Source organism: Ranitomeya imitator, chromosome 1, assembly GCF_032444005.1.
Source record: "Ranitomeya imitator isolate aRanImi1 chromosome 1, aRanImi1.pri, whole genome shotgun sequence".
In the NCBI taxonomy this organism is placed as follows: Eukaryota; Metazoa; Chordata; class Amphibia; order Anura; family Dendrobatidae; genus Ranitomeya; species Ranitomeya imitator.
Genome location: NC_091282.1, coordinates 781,794,477 through 781,819,429, shown reverse-complemented (window position 1 = coordinate 781,819,429; position 24,953 = coordinate 781,794,477). Strand labels below are relative to the sequence as shown.

Sequence of the window (24,953 nt, the reverse complement as noted above, 5' to 3'; positions counted from 1 at the left end):
GAGTTAAAGGTTTTGAATAACTGTTTGGGGTTGTAGGATAGGGAAGATACGAGGGTTGTGAAGTAGGCCTGTTTAGCTGAGGTGAGTGCAGATTTAAAAGCGAGTGTTGCTTGTTTGAATACAGTGAAGTCATCTTGCGAGTGTGTTTTCTTCCAATGCCGTTCCGCAACCCTGGACACTTGCCGGAGCTTTTTGGTGGTGTTATTGTGCCAAGGTTGTCTATTGATACGTTGCACTCTGCCATGGATGAGAGGGGCAACCGTGTCAATAGCTGATGCGAGGGTGGCATTGTAGAAAGCAGTGTCTGTATCGTGGAGTGAGGATATGGATGCCAGTGGTAGGATGGAGTCAGAGAGTGTGCGGGTGTCTAGGTGTGCAAGGTTTCTGCGTGGGTGCGCATGTTGCTGGACATGGATGACCGGTGAGGAGGACAGGGATGAGAAGGTGAGCAGATGGTGGTCGGATAGAGGGAGAGGGGAGGTGGTGAAGTTAGAGAGCAGAGACGGGTGAATACCAGGTCTAGTGTATGCCCGTCCGTGTGGGTGGCTGCGGAGGACCACTGAGTAAGTCCAAAGGATGAGGTAAGGGACAGAAGTTTGAAGGCTGTTGACTGAAGGGTATCAATGGGGATGTTGAAGTCACCCATGATGATGGTGGGAATGTCAGCAGAGAGAAAGTGAAGAAGCCAGGTGGAGAATTGGTCAATAAAAGCAGTGGCAGGGCCCGGAGGTCGGTATATGACGGCCACTTGGAGGTTGGAGGGAGAGTAGATGCGGACAGAATGGACTTCAAAAGAGAGGAGGATAAGGGAGGGAAGAGGCAGGATTGGGTTAAAGGTGCAGTTTGAAGAAAGGAGAAGACCCACTCCACCATGTTTGTTGCCGGGTCGAGGGGTGTGGGTGAACTGGAGGCCTCCGTAACACAGCGCAGCAGGGGAGGCGGTGTCAGAGGGTGTTAGCCATGTTTCTGTGAGGCCAAGGAAGGCAAGATTGCGGGAGAGAAAAAGGTTGTGAATCACATGAAGCTTATTGCAGATTGAGCGGGCATTCCAGAGTGCTCCAGAGAGAGGGAGCAGGGGGGTGGCCGTCAGGGGCACGGGTTTTATGTTGGAAAGATTGCAGTAGTTCATATTAGATAGGGAGCGATAGGAGGGAGTAGTAATGGGAGGTATGAGATGTGGGGGTCCAGGGATGGGAGATATGTCTCCAGCAGTGAGGAGAAGCAGAGAGTGAGAGCAGGTGGGAGAAAGAGAGTGGCCGATTTTTTTTTATATGTGTTTTTAGGAAAGATTTGAGGTTGAGGAGCCGGTCAGCAGAGGGGAGGTAAGAGGGAGGGGGAGATGATTACAAGGTTAGAGTGCTGGGCTTTGTGATAGCGAAGGAGAGAGAGGACTAGTGGAGCAAACACTGTAGGGGCATATGTAAACATGGTGAAAGAGTAAGATGGGTTAATAGAAAAGCTAGATCCAAGTAATAAGAAGTGCTTACTCAGAAGACGCACCCAGAAGAAACAGAACATAGAGTGGGGTCCTGACTCCTGCCCTGACTAACTGCCATTGAACTGCAGCGTCTGTATGCTTAGCTGCCGTGATGCTTTGCTGCAGGGATGCGCGTGTCTGACCCCACACACGTGTCCCCCTTAAGATGCTACTAAATTTATAGGACTGACTAAAGGATCAGGTGAGAGGGATTGTGGGTCCTTATTTGGGATAAATTAGCAATTGGCCAACACCCCAAGGGAGGTTACATGATCAAAGGCGCTGAGCCTGGCTGCAAACATATGCTCTAACACCTTGACCACAATAATATCTCCTGTGACCCCAGCATGGATGGACAGCAGTAAGTAATACAATGCAACAAATGAATTTAGCAAACATTCAACAGGCACATTAAAGGAGAAGGTGCAGGATGATAGGCGGCAGATAACAGCAAGTAGTAGAGATGTTTGTACCATTAAAGGGGAAGGTGCAGGATGATAGGCGGCAGATAACAGCGAGTAGTAGAGATGTTTGTACCTGTATGAAGAGAGGAGATGGATGTTAATTCCTTGCCGTTGAAATAACTGCGGCGTCTGTATGCTTAGCTGCCGTGATGCTTTGCTGCAGGGATGCGCTTGTCTGACCCCACACGCGTGTCCCACACTGCATCTAATGATTAGTCACATGCGTAGTAACTGCGTAAAAACTGCTTACTACGCATGTCTACTAATTTACATACGGTCTTAGGCTATGTGCACACGTGGATTTCCTGCCTATAGTCCCATCATCCGGCTACTGTGTTCAAGTGTTAAAAAAAAACAAAAACAAACACATACACATGTATAGTACAGAAAGTACATATATATATATATATATATATATATATATATATATATATATATATATATATATATATATATATATATATATATATACATACAGTACAGACAGTACATACAACAGACAATATATACAACATACAGTACATGCTCACCAATCACCTAGTCCCCGAAGCCATCCATCACCTATAAGAAATATAAAAATAATAAACCAACAATATACTCCCTGATCCGCAGTAATACATGTAATATCGAGTGTCCCACGACTGTCTCCCCCGTGGAGAGCTGTCACATCAGCAGATGTGACCGCTCTTCAGGGGCATCGGCGATACAATGACGGAAGATATACTTCTTCACTGTATCCCTCCGCCGCTGTGAGTACAGTATAGTTCATACTGTCACTTACAGCACAGCTGCGTGGGAAAATTCTCACGCAGCAGTGCCGTAAAGTGAGAGCAATTAACTCATTGAACTCTGTGATAACACTGCAGGAGCCATTGTCTCCTGTCAGTGTTCTCACTTAATGTCTATAGAGCTGTCACATCTCCTGATGTATCTGGTATATAATGGGTGCTCACTGTTTTAATGCTAAAATGGAGCTCTGAAGGAAAAAAAACCAAATAGATTTAAGCAAGAACCTTCGGCACTCAGAGAACAATTTATTGTTCAATGTTCAAATGAAAAAAAGAGGCAAAACACCCATCAAATACAAAAGAAAAAAAACAGAACGTTGACATGTACAGATATACTTCAGCTGCAACGTTTCGGCAATGTAACACCTTTCTCAAGCCAAATCTCATTACTGCATTTGCACCATTTTTTTCTTGAGTTTCTGGGATTCTGTGTCCAGGTCAGATACCAAGCTGGAGCATAATGAGCCAGAAATCAACAACAATGTGCAGATTTCTGGCTCATTATGCTCCAGCTTGGTATCTGACCTGGACACAGAATCCCAGAAACTCAAGAAAAAGCTGGCGCAAATGCAGTAATGAGATTTGGCTTGAGAAAGGCGTTACATTGCCGAAACGTTGCAGCTGAAGTATATCTGTACATGTCAACGTTCTGTTTTTTTTCTTTTGTATTTGGTGCATGTTTTACCTCTTTTTTCCATTTGAACACTGAACAATAAATTGTTCTCATTGAGTGCCGAAGGTTCTTGCTTACATCTCCTGATGTGACAGCTCTTTAAGGGAGATTGTCGTGGGACACTCGTTAATAATTGGACTGCGTCGGGCAGGGAGTATACGGTTGGTTTATTATTTTTTGCAGGCGATCGATGGCTTCGGGGAATTAGGCATGGCTGTAAGTATGGTGAAATTAAGAATATTAAAATACTTTTCTGGTTTTCTTTTTTTTCTCTAGTCAGCTTCCACGACCGCATATGGAGGTTGTCTCTTTGCCCTGATGGGCAACAGGAAACACAGAGAGGTTAAAAGGACCTCCCACTTGCCAGTGTCTTTCCTGTTCCCCATGGGACAGGGAGAGGTTCCATGTGCTGTAGTGGCCGGCGACTGCAGTACCTCGTGACAGGCTTTGCCTGTGTAGCCGGGCAGCTGGTAGTCGCTCCTCGCCTCTTCCGGTGCTGCTCCCGTCGTCCCATGTGTGGGTACCTCTGGAGTCCTCCTGGCCTTCCTGTGCCCCCAAGAGGGCAAAGCAGGCCAGAGATCCACAGCCGGTCTCCTCCCTGAGTTTTCCGGCTTCTCCCCCTCCGTGCTCGACGTTCCAGAAGTGATGTCAGTGGGTGCGCGCGCGTCACTTCCGGTTCTCGCGTTCTACATCTGTCTTGAAGGCTAACATCACCTCCACTTGTGTAGCTAGGGCCCTCTCCCGCTGGCTAGAAAAATTGGAAACCCATATCTCTCAGGGTACCTCAAGAGGTGAGATGTTGGACTCGCTGCCTATTCATAAAGCTACTGGATTCCTGGCGGACGCTTCTCTGGAATCTGTTAGAGTTGCCGCCAGGTCTCTAGTGCTTTCCAACACTGCCAGAAGAGCTCTCTGGCTCAAAATGTGGAGCGGTGATATTACTTCCAAAGCCAAGCTGTGTGCCATAACCTTTAAAGGAGAATATGTCTTTTTGGTCCAGCCCTAGATGACATTCTAGACAAAGCTACTGACAAGAAAAAAGCACTCCCGGAGCAAAAACCTCCTAGGAAATGTTTTTTTTTGTGCCTCACAGTTTCAGCCCTCTCAAGCGAGAGGTAAGGGCAAGACCGGGAGATGGAGGTATGCAAAGATGCAAAGGGTAGAGGAAAAAATATTTCTGTCCCACAGCAGCAGCAGCAATCCCAACAGGACAAACAATGACTCCGACCCGGTGGGAGGAAGACTCTCAAGATATGCCGATCAGTGGGAAAACATCACCAGTTCCCACTGGGTCCTCAATGTAATAAAAGAGGGCCTATTGATAGTTACTCACCCCTCTCTCCCCCCCATGGTCTAAAGATCACTTCCCTTCCAACTCCAAAAGATCACAAGTTATTGTTATTAGATCTCAGGGATCTTGTGAAATCGGACATGATCTCCCCAGTTCCACAATCGGAATGGGGGCTAGGACATTATTCACGATTATTTCTGGTACCCAAACCATCAAGCGACATTCGTATCATTCTAAATCTAAAGGGTCTGAACCAACATGTGAGATACCGCAAGTTCAAGATGGAGTCCATAAGAACAGCCATTCCTCTGATCGGGCATCACTCCTTTATGGCAACCATCGACATAAAAGATGCGTATTTCCATATTCCAATCCACCCGACACACAGAAAATATCTCAGGTGTGCGGTACAGGGGAGTCGTCAGGTGCACTATCAGTTCAGAGTCCTTCCTTTTGGCATTGGAGAGTCTTCTCCAAAGTAATGGCAGAGGTACTGTCATTTATCCGGAGACAAGATGTCTGTAAAGTGCCCTATCTTGACGACCTCCTGATAGTTGATCCCACCGAGATGATCCTGAAATCCCACGTGTCAACCACTTTAGAGATATTGATATCTCTGGGTTGGATTCCCAATTTAAAAAAATCCCAGCTTCAACCTTCCAAAACCAGAAAATTTTTGAGAGTACTTCTGGATTCTGCAAAACAGATGTCCTTTCTTCCAGACCACCACAGGCTACCATTAATAGCAAAGGTCAAAAAATTCAGAGATGAGATCTCCTACACTCCGGGAGACAATGTCGCTCTTAGGCTCCATGACAGCCTGTATACAGTCGGTAGCCTGGGCACAAGCCCTCTCAAGAATCCTTCAAGCTCACATTCTAGAGAATTGGGACGGTCATCCTGGTACCCTGAGCAAAAGGATTCACACACCGGGTCGTATGAAAGTCTCATTGACATGGTGGATGAATTCCAAAAACTTCCTCAAAGGTGTAATCTGGATTCAGATTACACTAACTACGATCACGTCAGATGCCAGCAGGAGGGGCTGGGGAGCCATGATAAACCATGTTCCTTTCCAAGGTCTCTGGGATCAGTCGATCAGAGGGAAATCGTCAAATTTCAGAGAACTCAAAGCCGTGGAAGAAGCTCTGTTGGTAGCACGTCATCAGATTTCTGGACAACACATCCAGATATATTCGGACAACATGACCACGGTGGCTCATATCAAACTCCAAGGCAGTACAAGATTCAACAGCCTAAAGAAGATTTCCGCTCGGATATTCTGTTGGGCCGAAAAACACCTGCTGTCCCTGACGGCAGTCCACTTGAAAGGTTCTGCCAACGTTCAGGCAGATTATCTAAGTCGCCAGGACATTCACCCGGGCGAATGGAGTTTGGACTTTTCGACTATCAGACCTTCAAGATGTTGGTACACAGGTGGGGTCTTCCAGAAGTCAACCTTTTTGCCTCTCACCAAAACGCAAAAGTCGAAACCTTCTTCTCCTTGAACCCAAGAGACAATCCCAGAGGAGTGGATGCCTTAGTCCAGAGTTGGGATTTTCACCTAGCTTACGCTTTTCCACCAATCCCAATTCTTGCAAAGGTTCTATGGAAGATTCAAGTAGACCGGACCCCGACTATATTGATAGCCCTCTTATGGCCTAAAAGAAATTGGTTCAATCTGATCATCCAGCTACAGGTGGACGGGCCAGTACTGTTACCAGTAAAAGACGACCTCCTCTCTCAGGGACCTATTCTCCACTCAGACCCTCAGAGATGGAATCTAGCGGCATGGTTACTGAAGCCCAGGTGCTGAAAGCAAAAGGTTTATCAAACCCAGTTATAGCTACCCTGCAAAGATCCAGGAAAACAGGAAAAAACAAAATCCAGCTCACCATACCGACATTCCCAAGAGCTCGGAGCACGGAACCGCTGTGTCAGGGCGTGGACGAACAGGAAAGAGAAGGAGATCCAGCTCAATGAAATAGTGAAAAATCCATAATTTATTTCACTTAAAATATAGTGAAAGGACAAAACATCAGCATACAAAAAAATTAAAACCAAGGTCAACGCGTTTCCGGTGACTAAGCACCCTTAAGTGAAATAAATTATGGATTTTTCACTATTTCGTTGAGCTGGATCTCCTTCTCTTTCCTGTAAGATCCAAACAAACGCCATCTACAATAAAGTCTGGAAAAAGTTCTCATCCTTTTGTCTATCCAACCTTCCAGACCCACTCAAACCAAATATATCTCGAATTCTAGATTTCTTACAAAAAGGCTTAGAGATCGGTCTTACACCTAGTACTCTGAAGGTCCAGGTCTCTGCACTCAGCGCTGTTTTTGACCAGGATCTAGCAGGTCATCGCTGGATCAAAAGATTTGTGATCTCAGCAGTCAGAATGAACCCTAAAAAACAGATTATAGTTCTTTCATAGGATCTCAACGTGGTACTCCAGGGGCTTACAGGTCCACCCTTTGAACCCTTGTCTTCCTGTTTTCCCCAAAACCTTGCATATAAAGCAGTCTTTTTGGTAGCCATAACTACGGCTAGGAGAGTGGGTGAATTACAAGCCTTATCAATAAGAGAGCCTTGTCTATTGAATAGGGATGATTCAATATTGCTTTGTCTCGATCCATCATTTCTTCCGAACGTAGTCTATGAATTCCACCGTTCCCAAGAGATCATTCTACCATCTTATTGCCACGAACCTGCAAATTCGAAGGAGAGGAAATTCAACACTCTCGATGTGCGGCACATTGTCCTACACTACCTAGACCAAACCTGCTCTTACAGAATCGATCACAACCTTTTTGTCCACCTTTCAGGACAAAATAAGGGGAAAAAGGTGGCTAAGAGTACCATCTCTAACTGGATTAAAAAAGCTATAATACAAGCATATCTTGCTCAGAATAAGTTATCCCCAGTGGCGATCAAGGCTCACTCAACCAGATCCACATCAGTTTCCTGGGCATAAAAAGCAGGCGCATCTCCAGAGCAAATCTGCAGGGCAGCAACATGGTCCTCACTTCATACATTTTCCAAACATTATAGATTGGATGTATTGTCCAATAGGGACTTAATCTTCGGCTGTAAAGTTCTCCAGGCCGTTGTCCCTCCCTAATGCCAAGTTAGTTGGTATTCCTCCATATGCCATCGTGGAAGGTGACTAGAGAAAATAGAATTAGACTTACCGTTAATTCGGTTTCTAGGAACCTTCCACGACGGCGCTAATTTCCGCCCTTATATATTCCTGGATAAAATCTGGGATTCAGAAGGTTAACCAGTGCTATGGTCTCAGTTGTAAGTCACTGGCAAGTGGGAGGTGAGAGGTCCTTTTAACCTCTCTGTGTTTCCTGTTTCCCAATAGGGCAAAGAGACAACCTCCATATGCCGTCGTGAAAGGTTCCTAGAAACCAAATTACCGGTAAGTGTAATTCTATTTTTTAACCCTTTCACTACTATAGGATTAGTAATGGATATGTGTCTTACTGACGCCTCTCCATTACTAACCAGGTTTGAGTTTGATGTCACCTTACAATACAAAGGTGACATTAACCCCTTATTACCCCATATGCCACCACTACGGGGCAGTGGGAAGAGAGAGGTTAAGTGCCGGAATTGGCGCATCTTATAGATGCACTATTTCTGGGGCATCTGGGAGCTTGTATTTGTAGCTGGGGGGGGCTAATATCCATGGTCCCTTCATAGGCTATGAATATCAGCCCACATCTGTCTGCGTAGCCTATAGATTATAGGGGGACCCCACGTCATTTTTTGGGGGGTCCCCCTATTTTAATAGCCAGTAAAGGCTAAATATACAGCTGTGAGCTGATATTAATATTTAACACTTGCGAGAAACTAGCACGAGTCTCTCTCCTCAATACCCGGCACTGCCTCCGGAACTCGGACCGGAGCGTTCAGCTGCATAGAAATACATGCAGCCGCACACTGCGGTTCCAAGTGCCGGCGGCAGTGCCCGGTATTAAGATGCGAGATTTGTGCGAGTTTATCACAAGTGTGACACCAGTCTAACTCTTTATTACCATTTTATTATGTTCATTACTAAACATCGGGCTTGGTATTATATATAGATCTATCTATAGATCTATCTATCGTATCTATCGATATATCTTAAGCTTGAGAAAGGATTTGTTTTATCGGAAACGTTGCCACGCCTCATGGCATTAAAGTCCTCTTTTTTACATCTTTTTGTGCTTTTTCCCTTTTTGTTTACTGTCTGAAAGGCCATTGGAATGCTGGTCAGGGAATAGTGCACGCTTTAAGGTATTTTTTCTGGTGCTGTTCCTCTTTTTCTACCTATCGATATATCTAGCTATCTATTATCTACCTATCGATATATCTATAATAATAATAATAATCTTTATATTGCGCCAACATATTCCACAGCGCTTTACAGTTTAACAGTTTCAAACACAACAGTCATAGGTAACAACGTTAACAATACAATAATAAAGCGAAGTAAGACGACCCTGCTCGTGAGAGCTTACAATCTACAATGAGGTGGGGGAGATACAAAGTACAGGTGTGTATTTACAATGATGTATTTACAATGATGGTCCAGCCATCTTCAGGGGGTGGGGGATAGATGGAGATAGTGAATGGGCTACACACACACAAATATAAAATGACTTTGATTAGGGAACGTGATAGGCCGCTCTGAACAAATGTGTTTTGAGTGAGCGCCTAAAACTATGCAAGTTGTGGATGGTCCTAATATCTTGGGGTAGAGCATTCCAGAGGATTGGCGCAGCACGGGAGAAGTCTTGGAGTCGGGAGTGGGAGGTACGGATTAGTGCAGAGGTTAGTCGAAAGTCATATCGATAGATATGATAGATATGATAGATGATAGATAGATAGATAATAGATAGATACGATAGATGTTAGATAGATATAGCTATAGATAGATACGATAGATGTTAGATAGATATAGCTATAGATAGATATGATAGATAATAGATTGATACGATAGATGGATAGATAGATACGATAGATACGATCGACATGGTATAGATAATAGAGCTATAGATAGATAATAGATATGATAGATACGATAAATAGATAACAGATCTATAGATAGATCTATTATCTATCATATCTATCTATTGTCTATAAATCTATTATCTATACCATATCTATCGTATCTATCACATCTATCTATTGTCTATAGATCTATTATCTATACCATATCTATTGTATCTATCGTATCTATCTATTGTCTATAGATCTATTATCTATACCATATCTATCGTATCTATCTATCTATCCATCTATCGTATCAATCTATCTATTTATCATATCTATCTATAGCTATATCTATCGTATCAATCTATTATCTATCTATAGATGTATCTATCTGTGTATGTAAGCATTATTCTTCAATGGAGTATGTAAAAGAAGAGCTTGGACAAGGAAATTACATCACAATTTTTTTTTTTGTATATCTTTATTTAGCTTACAAAAACACACAAATCCGCATAGAAAAACACATGAAAAACGCGAATGTACGCAGCATTCAACCCGCAGCGTTTACTGATTGTGGGAACATATCTCAATATATTTGCAAACAGGAAATCACTTTTTTCCCCTTCCCAGAAGCCAACTTTCAATTAGCTTTATTTAAAGTGACAAAAAAGCATGCAATGAAAAAACGCATCAAAAACACAGGTGACCTGCCAGTGACCTCAGGTGCAGATTTTACCTGTGTCAAATCCTGAGCAGATCCTGACCGTGGAAACATGCCCTAAATGTTCTTGTGTGACCCTGATAAATAGCACCATTTCTGGCCATTTCTGGCACCATTTATGCATTTTTACTGAGCTACTGGGTAGAGACCAGCCGATGCAATACCTCCTATACACAGCACACACAGATATGAGGGATTCCTACTCTAGTTTCATTTGTAGCACATGTTCAGCAGCAGTTTCGAGGACAATATACAGCAATATTGAGCAGTGTAGCTGTGTATTCAGCGCTGGGGTAAGTTAAACACTTACGGTATTAGAAACAGCACCAGCATGGAAGTCATATAGCAGTACTGAGCAGTGTAGCTGATAACTCTGCACTGGGAAAAGTAACAGTTACTTGATAGCTGAAGCACCACCTGTCTCTCATATGCATCCTGCTTTTTCCCTTTTAGTAAGCAGCTGAATACTGGTTTATCGGCGAGCTGGCAATTCCTTTAGTCTTCTATGCTACACAATTTTACATGTGTGAGGTCTAAAGTTTTTTTTTTCCCTAATCAAAGAGAGAAAGATGAAATACAATTGAGATCTATACATGATGCTATCCTCCATACTTTACACTGCAGGCTGCATCTACAGAAACTTAGAAATTTTAAATCTTAAAGGGAACCTGTCACCCCAAAACTCGAAGATGAGCTAAGCCCACCAGCATCAGGGGCTTATCTACAGCATTCTGGAATGCTGTAGATAAGCCCTCGATGTAACCTGAAAGATGAGAAAAAGAGGTTAGATTATACTCACCCAGGGGCGGTCCCGGTCCGGTCCGATGGGCGTCGCGGTCCGGTCCGGGGCCTCCCATCTTCTTACGATGACGTCCTCTTCTGGTCTTCACGCTGTGGCTCCGGCGCAGGCGTACTTTGTCTGTCCTGTTGAGGGCAGAGGAAAGTACTGCAGTGCGCAGGCGCTGGGCCTCTCTGACCTTTCCCGGTGCCTGCGCACTGCAGTGCTTTGCTCTGCCCTCAACAGGACAGACAAAGTACGCCGGAGCGTGAAGATAAGAAGAGGACGTCATCCTATGAAGATGGGAGGGACCGGACCTCGCCGCCCAGCGTACCGGGACCGCCCCTGGGTGAGTATAATCTAACGTCTTTTTCTCATCTTCCAGGATACATCGGGGGCTTATCTACAGCATTCCAGAATGCTGTAGATAACCCCTGATGCTGGTGGGCTTAGCTCACCTTCGGTTTTGGGGGTGACCGGTTCCCTTTAACATTTCAATGTCTGCACCACCTTGCTTCATTTTTCACATAGTTTCTTGAAGTTTCCATGCCTAAGAGTGTATTGTCTCTACGTTTTCTAAATGAATAACAGTTAGAAAGTGAGAAACAAAAATACTAGTAAATGTTTTATTATTCTGAAACGTTCTAAATACTACACCGCAGTCACATGTCATCTATTAAGTGTATGTAGTGTATAGCTGTGTGCATATATATGGGCTAGGAGGTGTGCACAATATCCCCATGTTGTACACTCAGGATTTAACCCCTACGTTTCCAGAAGGAATTCAGCCTCTTGTGTCCTTGTACGTTGATCAGCTTTCATATCTGTGACCTACATTTCCCACTGTGGATTATAGCAGAGTAAACTGATCACCTGCTGACACATCCAAACTCTTCTTTTACCATCCTGGGTGATGGATGTACAGGTTGCCTATAGAGTTTTTTTCTTTCTTCAAACACTGGGAAATAGAATTTTCCCATATAGAAAAAAAAATGAAACATCTCCTGACATGTTTCTAAATTTGTAGTAACTTCTGCTGAACAGTGAGATTCCAAACTAGAGGATCTTAGTGCAATGTACAATTAAAATGCAGTACAGGTGAGATATCATTTACATATCCAACCATTCTAAAATATACTACTAAAATAAACAAGTAATTATAGCCTATTTCTCTGTTCATATATTCTTATCCTTTGGAGCAGTATTATAGTAGTTCTATTCTTATACACTGGAGCAGTATTATAGTAGTTATATTCTTGTACATAGGGACAGCATTATAGTAGTTATATTCTTGTACATAGGAGCAGTATTATAGTAGTTATATTCTTGTATATAGGAGCAGTATTATAGTAGTTATATTCTTGTACATAGGGACAGCATTATAGTAGTTATATTCTTGTACATAGGAGCAGTATTATAGTAGTTATATTCTTGTACATAGGAGGGAGCAGCATTATAGTAGTTATATCCTTGTACATAGGATCAGTATTATAGTAGTTATATTCTTGTACATAGGGGCAGCATTATAGTAGTTATATTCTTGTATATAGGAGCAGTATTATAGTAGTTATATTCTTGTACATAGGGGGCAGTATTATAGTAGTTATATTCTTGTACATGGGGGCAGCATTATAGTAGTTATATTCTTTTACATGGGGGCAGTATTATAGTAGTTATATTCTTGTACATGGGGACAGTATTATAGTAGTTATATTCTTGTACATGGGGGCAGTATTATAGTAGCTATATTCTTGTACATAGGGAGCAGTATTATAGTAGTTATATTCTTGTACATAGGAGCAGTATTATAGTAGTTATATTCCTGTATATAAAAGCAGTATTATGGTAGTTATATTCTTATACATTGGAGCAGTATTATAGTAGTTATATTCCTGTACATAGGGGGCAGTATTATAGTAGTTATATCCTTGAACATAGGAGCAGTATTATATTAATATTCTTTACTTTACATGAAATGTGAGAACATTGATAACACATTATCTGCATTAAGTAGTTGTCAGTTTTGTTTTCCTGCATGCATTTGCAGTTAAACTTTCATTTAGGTTATCTTCTGACTTATTGGCGAGATTACCTTAAACCTCTATAGACTATTTTATTCATTGCATTGTAGTCTGGTGACAGCCACTTACAATCTAAGATGAATAGTTTTGTTATTTTGTTCTAGGAATACATGGATGCCCATCCAGAGACCATCATCTTGGACCCACTACCAGCAATCCGAACATTACTAGATCGCTCAAAGTCTTATGAGCTGATTCGATGGATTGAGTCATACATGCAAGGTGAGATGATTAGTAATGCTTGTAGCCACAGAACAGAGGATTATTATTATTATTTATTGTTCTAGCGCCATTTATTCCATGGCGCTTTACATGTGAGGAGGGGTATACATAATAAAAACAAGTACAATAATCTTGAACAATACAAGTCATAACTGGTACTGGAGGAGAGAGGACCCTGCCCGCGAAGGCTCACAATCTACAAGGGATGGGTGAGGATACAGTAGGTGAGGATAGAGCTGGTCGTGCAGTGGTTTGGTCGATAGGTGGTTACTGCAGGTTGTAGGCTTGTCGGAAGAGGTGGGTCTTCAGGTTCTTTTTGAAGGTTTCGATGGTAGGTGAGAGTCTGATATATTGGGGTAGAGGGTTCCAGAGTAGGGGTGATGCACGGGAGAAATCTTGTATGCGATTGTGGGAAGAGGAGATAAGAGGGGAGTAGAGAAGGAGATCTTGTGAGGATCGGAGGTTGCGTGTAGGTAAGTACCGGGAGACGAGGTCACAGATGTATGGAGCAGACAGGTTGTGGATGGCTTTGTACGTCCTGGTTAGGGTTTTGTACTGGAGTCTCTGGGCACAGAGGATGGCCACATATACCCGCTGTTTGTCTTGTATGGGCTACACTGATTCTTCATGGTGGATTATCATTGTATCTGTTTTGCAATAGTAGTTTTTGTGATTTGGTTGATGGGCTGAATTTTATTACTGCCTTTTTAGATATTTTTCAGACTTAACTATTCCTACATTGCTTTCTAATGTACTGAACAATAAATCCCTATCTCTATTGCCTGTTGTGGAGGAAACCGAGTAATGGAAAACCCAAAAGGGAAACAATGTGAGAAAAATAAACAAAACTAAGACCCTACAGCTTCTTCACCGGACAGACTGGTATCTACAGTTTTTCTGTCGGACATCTTCTAAATAAGAGAATGTTGTCCAATATTGTCCATATCAACCAGTCAATCCTTTTTTGCCTATCCAGTTTAATAGGGAATTATGACCTAAGCGGGATTTATCTTTTTGTTCCATGGCAGATGTGCTTCTCAGGTGTGTAGGGAAAGTTGAGAGGTTACCTTGTGTGGCTGTAATAAAGAGCAGATTACACTCTTAGGGCTCATACTCATTTGCGAGAAAAACGGATGAGTGCAATCCGATTAAAAAAAAAACAGATAGCACTCTGACCAATGTCATTCAGTGGGTTACATCTCACATGCGATTTTTTTTCTCAGCTGAAATCGTACTAAGAGTAAAATTGCAGCATGCTGCGATTTTCTGTGTATCTCAGACGAGACTTGCCAATGCAAGTCAATGGTGCGAGAAAAAAAATCACACAACACTCGGACCATGCGATTGCTGTCTGATTTTTACGCATCGGTGTCCTTTGAAAAGCCGGCAATTCATGTGCTGCATACATTAAAATCACACTGACAGGTTACAATAGAATAGATATATACACATAGAATACATAGATATATAGATGTCAGTGACACACACACACATACACACACACACCTATATATATAGATGGATGGATTACATAGAGTAAATACAAATAGAATAGGTAGATATACAGATGTCTGTGACAAATACAATTAGTACAGTGTGTGTGCAAATTACTGGACATGTATTTAATTAGATTATTTTTCAGAAAAAAATGGCATGGGCTACTGCACAATTTTTGTAACCAGCAGAAGAAAAGCAGACGGCTGGGGGCAGATGTTTATAGCCTGAGAACGGGATAATACCCGTGGAGCTTCTCAGGCTATTAATATCAGCTCACAGCTGCTTTGCTGGCTATTAAAATATGGGACCCTAAAAAAAATGACGTAGGGTTTCCCTATAATTAATAGCCAGCAAAGGCTATGCAGACAGCTGCGAGCTGATATTAATAGGTTAGGAGGGGGCCATGGATACTGCCGCCCAGGCAAAAAACATCAGGCACCCCAGAAAAGGTGAATCTCTAAGATGCGCCTATTCTGCCACTAAGCCTCGCTCTTCCCACTTGCCCTGTAGCGTTGGCAAGTGGGGTGATAGTTGGGAGCATTGATGTCACCTTTATATTGTCAGGTGATCTCAAGCCCAGAGATTAGTAATGGAGAGGCGTCAATAAGATGCCCCTATTGCTAACCCCATAGTCACATTGTAAGAAAACACAGACAATATTGAATTGAAAGAATGACACACTCATTTAATAATCTTAGTTAAACCATACTTAGGACCTTGCCCATTCCCCCGATGCCCTTATCTGCAAAAGAAGTAAAAAAAAAAAACGTATTCCTCACCTTTCCACAGAGATGCTTTTAATCCATTTGTCCCAGGACAGGTCCAGCTCTGCTACATCTAGATGGCAGGGTACATGGTTGCATGATGTGACTGACCATACAGCCTGTCATCCAGCAGACACTGAGCACCGTGTGCTCAGTGTCTGCCTGTGAACTGCTGTCTGAAGGCACCGCGAATGTGAGAAAGTTCTCCTGCTCGCGGTGCCGTCAGACAGGTCCCGGGAGTTCAATGCCAATGAACTCACTTCACCTATTTGACGTTGGCGCAAGCACCATGGGAAATTTTCCCACGGCGCTCGCACTGACGTCAGAAAAGTGTAAATCGGATACTAGGTGTGAAAATCGCTTTGTGCTCGCATGTCTCTCGTCCGTGTTTTCGGTCCGGATAACGGAACGTTTTTTTCACACACATGGGTATGAGCCCTCAGTCTGGCATTCTGTAATTCTGATGAATTTGATAAAATATTTCTTACTATATATATTCATAATCCTGAAATCCCCTGTTGCATGCTGATACAGTTCAAAAGATGATTGCTTGCTTCCACCACAAATGAGGGGCCAGCTCTTACTTCTCCTGGGCTGATTGGGGCAGCATTATTCGAATTACACTGCTGCATTGTGTTAGCTCATGGTATCAGTCCAGAGGGGAATCTTTTCTGTCCGGCTGTCTCATGAGTCTTTGTTGCTCAGAAAAGTACACAGAAAGCTTAGTGTATATAGAGACATAAAGAGCAGCTTTGTGGCTGATGAGTCAACATTATGGGAATATAATGGAGCTCAGGTGGTGGGGATCGTACTGCTGAGCTCAGGAGGTAGCGTGGAGAGATGGCGTTGTGTGAGCCATGTACAAAAATATAACTACTATAATACTGCTTCTGTGTACAAGAATGAAACTTCTATAATTCTGCCCGTATGTACAAGACTTTAATATAATACTGCTCCTATTTACAAGAATATAACTATTATAATACTGCTCCCTATGTACGAGAATATAACTACTATAATACTGCTCCTATGTACTGGAATATAACTACTATAATACTGCCCCTATGTACAAGAATATAACTACTATGATACTGCTCCCTATGTACAAGAATATAACTACTATAATACTGTTCCTATGTACTGGAATATAACTACTATAATACTGCTCCATTGTAGAAGAATATAACTACTATAATACTGCTCCTATGTACAAGAATATAACTACTATAATACTGCTCCTATGTACTAGAATATAACTACTATAATACTGCTCCTATGTACAAGAATATAACTACTATAATAGTGCTCCAATGTAGAAGAATATAACTACTATAATACTGCCCCTATGTACAAGAATATAACTACTATAATACTGCTCATATGTACAAGAATATAACTACTATAATACTGCTCCTATGTACAAGAATATAACTACTATAATACTGCTGCTATGTAAAAGAATATAACTACTATAATACTGCTCCAATGTAGAAGAATATAACTACTATAATACTGCTCCCCATATAAATCAACAGACAGCCCTGGCACACCAGCCTGACCAAAGAACTGAGGCGAGCTTCCAGGACTGCTGAGCGCAGATGGAAAAGATCCCACTCCAACGAGCACTTCATCGCATTCAAACACTACTTTCAAGACCACACTCGCCACAGCTAAACAAACCTACTTCTCATCTCTCATATCCTCCCTGTCTCACAACCCTAAACAGTTATTCAACACCTTCAATTCTCTCCTCCGTTCCCCAGCACCTCCTCCCTCCCCACACATCTCAGCTGAAGACTTTGATGTTATCAATCTTCTGCTTGAAAAATGAGGCAGAGACAGTTTTGGTCAACAACCCCCAGAGCCCTTCCTCCCGACTTCCCAGCCCTCCACCTCCAAATCCAACTTCTCCACCATTACAGAAGATCGACTCTCCACTCTACTCTCAAGATCACATCTCACCACCTGTGCACTTGACCCGATCCCATCCCACTTCATCCCAAACCTCACCACAGTCTTCATCCCAAACCCTAACCCATCTCTTCAACCTATCACTAACAACTGGTGTTTTCCCCTCAAGCTTTAAACATGCCTCAATCACACCTATCCTCAAAAAGCCCTCTCTTGACACATCCTCTGTATCTAGCTATCGCCCTATATGACTTCTCCCCTATGCCTCCAACTACTGGAACAACACGTCTACCTTGAACTGTCCTCCCATCTCTCTTCCTGCTCCCTCTTTGACCGCTTACAATCTGGCTTCCGGTCACACCACTCCACTGAAACTGCCCTTACTAAGGTCACCAATGACCTCTTAACCACCAAGAGCAAGCGACACTACTGTCCTCCTCCTCCTGGACCTGTCGGCTGCCTTTGACACAGTGGACCATTCCCTATTATTACAGACCCTCTCATCCCTTGGCATCACAGACTTGGCCCTATCCTGGATCTCATCATACCTAACAGACCGGACATTCAGCGTCTCCCACTCACACACCACCTCCTCACCTCACCCCCTATCTGTCGAGAGTCCCACAAGGTTCAGTCCTAGGGCCCCTGCTCTTCTCCATTTACACCTTTGGCCTGGGACAGCTCATTGAATCTCATGGCTTTCAGTAGCACCTCTATGCTGATGACACACAGATCTACATCTCTGGACCAGATATCACATCCCTACTAACCAGAATCCCTCAATGTCTGTCCACTATTTCATCCTTCTTCTCCACTAGATTTCTGAAACTTAACATGGACAAAACAGAATTCATCATATTTCCCCCATCTCACGCGACCCCCCCCCCCCCCCCCAACGAACCTATCCATTACAGTAAATGGCTGCCCACTCTCGCTTGCTGTCTCGGGGTAATCCTTAACGCTGATCTCTCCTTCAAACCACGTATCCAAGCCCTTTCCACTTCCTGCCGACTTCAACTCAAAAATATTTCTCAAATCCGTTCATTCCTCAACCAAGATTCTGCAAAAACCCTAGTCCATGCCCTCATCAACTCTCGCCTTGACTACTGCAACCTCCTGCTCTGTGGCCTCCCCTCGAACACTCTTGCACCCCTTCAATCTATTCTAAACTCTGCTGCCCGACTAATCCACCTGTCCCCCCACTATTCCTCGGCCTCTCCCCTCTGTCAATCCCTTCACTGGCTCCCCATCACCCAGAGACTCCAGTACAAAACGCTAACCAATGACGTACAAAGCCATCCACAACCTGTCTCCTCCATTCATCTGTGACCTCTTCTCCCGGTACTTTCCTACACGCAACCTCCGATCCTCACAAGATCTCCTTCTCTACTCCCCTCTTATCTCCTCTTCCCACAATCGCATACAAGATTTCTCTCGCGCATCAACCCTACTCTGGAACTCTCTACCACAACATATCAGACTCTCGCCTACCATCGAAACCTTCAAGAAGAGCCTGAAGACCCACCTCTTCCGACAAGCCTACAACCTGCCGTAACCACCGATCGACCAAACCGCTGCATGACCAGCTCTACCCTCGCCTACTGTATTCTCACCCATCCCTTGTAGATTGTGAGCCTTCGCGTGCAGGGTCCTCACTCCTCCTGTACCAGTTATGACTTGTGTTGTTTAATATTATTGTACTTGTTTTTATTATGTATACCCCTCCTTACATGTAAAGCACCGTGGAATAAATGGCGCTATAGCAATAAATAATAATAATAATAATATACAAGAATACAACTACTATAATACTGCTCCTATGTACAAGAATATAACTACTATAATACTGCTCCTATGTACAAGAATATAACTACTATAATACTGGCTCTATATACAAGAATATAACTACTATAATACTGCCCCTATGACAAGAATATAACCACTATAATACTGCCCCTATGACAAGAATATAACTACTATAATACTGCTCCCTATGTACAAGAATATAACTACTATAATACTGGCCCTATATACAAGAATATAACTACTATAATACTGCCCCTATGTACAAGAATATAACTACTGTAATACTGCCCCATATGTACAAGAATATAACTACTATAATACTGGCCCATATGTACAAGAATATAACTACTATAATACTGGCCCATATGTACAAGAATATAACTACTATAATACTGGCCCTATATAGAAGAATATAACTACTATAATACTGCCCCTATGTACAAGAATATAACTACAATAATACTGCTCCTATGTACAAGAACAAAACTACTATAATACTGGCTCTATATACAAGAATATAACTACTATAATACTGCCCCTATGACAAGAATATAACTACTATAATACTGCCCCTATGACAAGAATATAACTACTATAATACTGCCCCTATGTACAAGAATATAACTACTATAATACTGCTCCCTATGTACAAGAATATATCTACTATAATACTGGCCCTATATACAAGAATAGAACTACTATAATACTGCCCCTATGTACAAGAATATAACTACTGTAATACTGGCCCTATATACAAGAATATAACTACTATAATACTGCTATGTACAAGAATATAACTACTATAATGCTGCTCCAATGTAGAAGAATATAACTACTGTAATACTGGCCCTATATACCAGAATATAACTACTATAATACTTCCCCTATGTACAAGAATATAACTACTATAATACTGCCCCTATGTACAAGAATATAACTACTAGAATACTGCAACATGTATAAGAATATAACTGCTATAATACTGCCTTTTATTGACTATCATATCATACTTTTTATTGTTGCTGGACTTGTCATGTTGCTTTTACCTAATTTTCCCCTTTGGTATTTTTCTGTCACATTGTATCACTGTTCCCATTGTCCGTTTTTGTTTACATTACACACAGACATTGGATTTGTGAGTAAAGTAACAATATATTGTTTATCAAGCAAAGTTCAGGTGGATTCCATTCTGCAATTATTTATGGCTGAGCAGTCACATTGCAACTTGTTTGCTTTTGGTGAGCAAAATCCCATACCCAGCTTGTGCTGACCTAGTCTGGATGGATATTGTATGGGAAAAGCAGCTTTATCAGGAAGTTTGCAGTGAATACATCTTCACTGGTATGTGCCTGCTCACTGGGAAGATGCCGCCTAAGGTGATCAAAATTGCCTGTCTGAGGGTACGTGCCCATGGTCAGTAAACGTTGCAGGTTGGACGCTGCGTATATCCGCAGTGTCCAGATGTTACAGCATAATAGATGGGATTTCAATAAATCCCATGGCCACTATGCGTCCAAAAACGTCCGCGGCTTACATGCGGAGACGGATATGCAGCGCGTCTTTCCAGACCTCAGCTTGTCAATTTATCTTGTTGAGATGCAAGTCTTCGCAAGATAAATGTCACCCGTACAATGTATTGGACGCAGTGATTGTGCTCAGTTCAATGAACACATGCGGAATCACCTGTGTTCAAAAACTGGCAGCGCTTCGGAAGCAGCAGACATGTGCTGTGTCCAAAGTGCTGTCGTTTACTGACTGTGGGCACGTACCCTTAAGGGTGCGTGTCCACGGTTCGTAATGATGGCGCTTTGGACGGAGTGGAAAACCCGCTCCGCCCAAAGCACCGCCCCCTTCTGTACGTCAAGTGATTCCGGATGTGTTCATTGCACACATCCCGAATTTCCATACATGGGGCCCTGTGATTTACCTTGTGGCGACAGAGCGTCGTCGCAAGGTAAACAGACATGCTGCATTCTAAAAAGACGCGCCGCATGTCCATAAACGCAAGGCCGCCGGATGCGTGTTCGCACGCACAGTGGAGACTGGATTTCATAAAATCCCCTCTACTATGCTGTAAAATCTGGACGCTGCGGTTGTACGCAGCATCCAATGCGCAGCTAATCCGGATGTGATCCTGAACGTGGACACACACCCTTAATGTTCTACATAAACATAGTGTAATTACCTGTGGTCTGCCCAATAATATGTCACCAGCCACAACATGTGATGAGTATTACAGAATTGGGGAAACATTTATTTTGCAATTTAATCTGTAGGAAACTGCATACCCTCTAATATCACTAGTGATGGATAGGAGGCATTCTCAGTGATGTCACCGCTGACCTCTAGTGATGGATAGGCGGCATTCTCAGTGATGTCACCGCTGATCTCTAGTGATGGATAGGAGGCATTCTCAGTGATGTCACCACTGATCTCTAGTGATGGATAGGAGGCATTCTCAGTGAAGTCACCGCTGATCTCTAGTGATGGATAGGAGGCATTCTCAGTGATGTCACCGCTGATCTCTAGTGATGGATAGGAGGCATTCTCAGTGATGTCACCGCTGATCTCTAGTGATGGATAGGAGGCATTCTCAGTGAAGTCACCGCTGATCTCTAGTGATGGATAGGAGGCATTCTCAGTGATGTCACCGCTGATCTCTAGTGATGGATAGGAGGCATTCTCAGTGATGTCACCGCTGGTCTCTAGTGATGGATAGGAGGCATTCTCAGTGATGTCACCTCTGATCTCTAGTGATGGATAGGAGGCATTCTCAGTGATGTCACCGCTGATCTCTAGTGATGGATAGGAGGCATTCTCCGTGATGTCACCTCTGATCTCTAGTGATGGATAGGAGGCATTCTCAGTGATGTCACCTCTGATCTCTGGTGATGGATAGCAGGCATTCTCAGTGATGTCTCCGCTGATCTCTGGTAATGGATAGGAGGCATTCTCAGTGATGTCACCGCTGATCTCTAGTGATGGATAGGAGGCATTCTCAGTGATGTCACCGCTGATCCCTAGTGATGGATAGGAGGCATTCTCAGTGATGTCACCTCTGATCTCTAGTGGTGGATAGGAGGCATTCTCAGTGATGTCACCGCTGATCTCTATTGATGGATAGGAGGCATTCTCAGTGATGTCACCGCTGATCTCTAGAGATAGATAGGAGGCATTCTCAGTGATGTGACCGCTGATCTCTAGTGATGGATAGGAGGCATTCTCAGTGATGTCACCGCTGGTCTCTAGTGATGGATAGGAGGCATTCTCAGTGATGTCACCTCTGATCTCTAGTGATGGATAGGAGGCATTCTCAGTGATGTCACCGCTGGTCTCTAGTGATGGATAGGAGGCATTCTCAGTGATGTCACCGCTGATCTCTAGTGATGGATAGGAGGCATTCTCAGTGATGTCACCGCTGGTCTCTAGTGATGGATAGGAGGCATTCTCAGTGATGTCACCTCTGATCTCTAGTGATGGATAGGAGGCATTCTCAGTGATGTCACCGCTGATCTCTAGTGATGGATAGGAGGCATTCTCCGTGATGTCACCTCTGATCTCTAGTGATGGATAGGAGGCATTCTCAGTGATGTCACCTCTGATCTCTGGTGATGGATAGCAGGCATTCTCAGTGATGTCTCCGCTGATCTCTGGTAATGGATAGGAGGCATTCTCAGTGATGTCACCGCTGATCTCTAGTGATGGATAGGAGGCATTCTCAGTGATGTCACCGCTGATCCCTAGTGATGGATAGGAGGCATTCTCAGTGATGTCACCTCTGATCTCTAGTGGTGGATAGGAGGCATTCTCAGTGATGTCACCGCTGATCTCTATTGATGGATAGGAGGCATTCTCAGTGATGTCACCGCTGATCTCTAGAGATAGATAGGAGGCATTCTCAGTGATGTGACCGCTGATCTCTAGTGATGGATAGGAGGCATTCTCAGTGATGTCTCCGCTGATCTCTGGTAATGGATAGGAGGCATTCTCAGTGATGTCACCGCTGATGTTGATGGATAGGAGGCATTCTCAGTGATGTCACTGCTGATCCCTAGTGGTGGATAGGAGGCATTCTCAGTGATGTCACCTCTGATCTCTAGTGTGGATAGGAGGCATTCTCAGTGATGTCACCTCTGATCTCTGGTGATGGATAGGAGGCATTCTCAGTGATGTCACTGCTGATCCCTAGTGATGGATAGGAGGCATTCTCAGTGATGTCACCTCTGATCTCTAGTGGTGGATAGGAGGCATTCTCAGTAATGTCACCGCTGATCTCTAGTGATGGATAGGAGGCATTCTCAGTGATGTCTCCGCTGATCTCTAGTGATGGATAGGAGGCATTCTCAGTGATGTCACCTCTGATCTCTAGTGGTGGATAGGAGGCATTCTCAGTGATGTCACCGCTGATCTCTAGTGATGGATAGGAGGCATTCTCAGTGATGTCACCTCTGATCTCTAGTGATGGATAGGAGGCATTCTCAGTGATGTCACCGCTGATCTCTAGTGATGGATAGGAGGCATTCTCAGTGAGGTCACCGCTGATCTCTAGTGATGGATAGGAGGCATTCTCAGTGATGTCACCGCTGATCTCTAGTGATGGATAGGCGGCATTCTCAGTGATGTCACCGCTGATCTCTAGTGATGGATAGGAGGCATTCTCAGTGATGTCACCGCTGATCTCTAGTGATGGATAGGCGGCATTCTCAGTGAGGTCACCGCTGATCTCTAGTGATGGATAGGAGGCATTCTCAGTGATGTCACCGCTGATCTCTAGTGATGGATAGGAGGCATTCTCAGTGATGTCACCTCTGATCTCTAGTGATGGATAGGAGGCATTCTGTGTTTTTTGCATTATTACGTTCCCGGGCGTTGATTCTTTATTCACACGCAGGTAAAAACATTGTTGTGCAGTAGAAGGAGTGGGACATAGGACTACGGCTGTTTCGCGCTGTTAGAAATAAAATGTATTATATATACACTATGTTCCAAATTATTATGCAAATGATATTTTTCTCGGATTTTCCTAAATGGTCGGTGCAAATGACAGTCAGTCTAATAAGTCATCACCTGTTAGATTATACATCGAATTTTATTGAAGAAACCTCCCAATGATAACAGTACAATCTCCAAAATGAATAAAGCCTCAAAATGCACTGTTCCAAGTCATTAGGCACAGTAGAATTTCTATATATTTGATGTTTTAAAGAACTGAAAATGCTCATTTGTGGAATTTGCAGCATTAGTAGGTCACATTCACTGAACAAAAAAGCTATTTAACTCCAAAACCTTCTAACAGGCCAAGTTAAGGTACCTTCACACTAAACGACGCTGCAGCGATCCAGACAACGATCCGGATCGCTGCAGCGTCGCTGTTTGGTCGCTGGAGAGCTGTCACACAGACAGCTCTCCAGCGACCAACGATGCCGGTAACCAGGGTAAACATCGGGTTACTAAGCGCAGGGCCGCGCTTAGTAACCCGATGTTTACCCTGGAT

General features: G+C 43.3%; 1 protein-coding gene across 1 annotated transcript in view; it reads left to right on the top strand.

The window, feature by feature from the left end:
- The window catches only part of ITPK1 (inositol-tetrakisphosphate 1-kinase), a 207,014-nt gene that overhangs the window by 122,207 nt on the left and 59,854 nt on the right, over positions 1-24,953 (top strand). Inside the window, exon 5 of the mRNA XM_069737043.1 lies at positions 13,364-13,481. Within this exon, the coding sequence (XP_069593144.1) occupies positions 13,364-13,481 (118 nt within the window). The remainder of the gene's footprint in view (positions 1-13,363; positions 13,482-24,953) is intronic.